General features: G+C 46.8%; 1 protein-coding gene across 1 annotated transcript; it reads left to right on the forward strand.

Moving 5' to 3' along the window:
- The first annotated feature begins 849 nt into the window (after positions 1-849).
- On the forward strand, positions 850-1,567 carry LOC106815660 (glycoprotein hormone beta-5-like). The gene is made up of 2 exons (XM_014820157.1): positions 850-1,050; positions 1,373-1,567. The coding sequence occupies exons 1-2, from the start codon at positions 850-852 to the stop codon at positions 1,565-1,567; spliced, it is 396 nt and encodes a 131-aa protein (XP_014675643.1).
- Positions 1,568-1,868: the final 301 nt, after the last annotated feature.

Below are 1,868 nucleotides of genomic sequence, written 5' to 3' on the forward strand. Positions count from 1 at the left end.
CACAGTAGCAGTAGCAGTAGCAGTAGCAGTAGCAGTAGCAGTAGCAGTAGCAGTAGCAGTAGCAGTAGCAGTAGCAGCAGCAGGAGCAGGAGCAGTAGCAGGAGCAGTAGCAGTAGCAGTAGCAGTAGCAGTAGCAGTAGCAGTAGCAGTAGCAGTAGCAGTAGCAGTAGCAGTAACAGTAGCAGTAGTAGCAGCAGCAGCAACGGCGGAGGCGTTAGATTCAACAGTAAGTGTTAGATCGGCGCGGTCGCCTTTCGGAACTCACTACTACGCAACCTACAAGGGGTGTCAGGTAATTGACAGGTTAGTGCTACAACATGCGTCCGTTTTCTGACCATGTCAGTTTCCGTTATGAAAACTAGACCTTGCTCGCTAAGTCAACCAGTACGAAATCAGGACGTCTAGCTCCGGTTCCAATCGTGCTTGTTCATAAGTTTGAGTGCAATCACAGTGACAGTGAAAAACATCCTTTGAATTTTTATCGACCTCCGAAGTCTAGTTAGAGGTCAACAAGATTTCGGCAAAAGTTGCGTTCGGGAAGTTCACATTCCGCCGTTAGGTGGGAGCAAAGAAAATCGCGCCGTATACTGTATAAGTCGTATTTTTCGCGTACACATATTTTCGCGAATTCAGACTTGACGGACAATTTCGCGAGTGGTTAAGTTCGCGGTCGGTGAATTATGAATTATTCGGAATTATTCGGTATTGATTATTCGCGTGTTGTTATTTTCGCGGTCGGGGACGCGTTCGCGAAATTCGCGAAAATGAAACCACCGCGAAATATTCAGCTTATACAGTAACGTTACCGTTCTTTTTCATGTTTAGCTGACGACGAGGGGCGGGGCAATCATGCTCGTCACTATCTACACGTTGCTTGGTATTGCCAGCTTCACAGCTCATGTCTCAGCGAAGGACACAATCGACCCAACGTCAACGCTTATCTGTCACAAACGGGAGTATTCCTACCGCATCTCGAAACCACACAACGGTCTCCCTTGCTGGGATGACGTCAGCGTGATGTCATGCTGGGGGCGATGCGACTCCAACGAGGTTATTGCTCGTATAGCTCTACTCATTTTCATTGCGTTTTTGTTGTTTTATACTCGTATTGTTAACGAAAAGAAAATACATAGAAAACCTTCCGCCTGCGCATCATTCTTTTCAGATACGTTAATCTTTCGTCGTCATCCTTAATCTTTAAACTTTATTATTATTTTGAATTGTATCAATGTTCAAAAGGCTGAAAAAGATCCCTATCGACACGTAAATATTGAATGAACGTCTAAACGATGAAATAAACTGTTCGCTATGTGAACGAGGTGTAAACGTATACGAGGAAAAGCTACTAAAACGCATTCTCTCGTGTTCACAGATCGGCGATTGGGTGTATCCATTCAAGATAAGTCACCACCCAGTGTGCGAGCATGAGGTGAGGATTCCACGTCTGGTGCGCCTTCGACACTGCCACAGCTTGCACCCCGACCCTTACTACGAGGTAGTCGATGCGGAATCGTGCGCGTGCAAGGCGTGCGAGACAAAAGACACGAGCTGCGAGAGCATCAAATAACCCCGTGACGTAATGACGCCCCGACTCACCTTCCGATGACGTCACCACGCATGCGTGCAACGCTGAATCGAGAATCCGATGGCTATTGCGACGAGGTTGGCATACGTTTCGATAGCTCAGAGTATGATCGTGACGGCACGAAACAAATTAGTCATTAACATTAACTTTTACGATGTTTTTCTCGACAAGCGTAGCCCCCCCCCTGGCTCTGAAGCATTACGGGCTCGCGATGAAGCCATACGAAATGATGGACATGCATTTATTATTGGACATATAGAACCACTGAGAACGCGAAGCATGG

This window comes from Priapulus caudatus, unplaced genomic scaffold, assembly GCF_000485595.1.
Source record: "Priapulus caudatus unplaced genomic scaffold, Priapulus_caudatus-5.0.1 Scaffold1171, whole genome shotgun sequence".
NCBI classification, from domain to species: domain Eukaryota; kingdom Metazoa; phylum Priapulida; class Priapulimorpha; order Priapulimorphida; family Priapulidae; genus Priapulus; species Priapulus caudatus.

Excerpts from the sequence above, each read along its gene's own strand:
- LOC106815660 (XM_014820157.1), top strand. The coding sequence starts at position 850 with ATGCTCGTCACTATCTACACGTTGCTTGGTATTGCCAGCTTCACAGCT. Across the intron at positions 1,051-1,372 it reads GGCGATGCGACTCCAACGAG|ATCGGCGATTGGGTGTATCC; the intron begins GTTATTGCTCGT and ends TCGTGTTCACAG.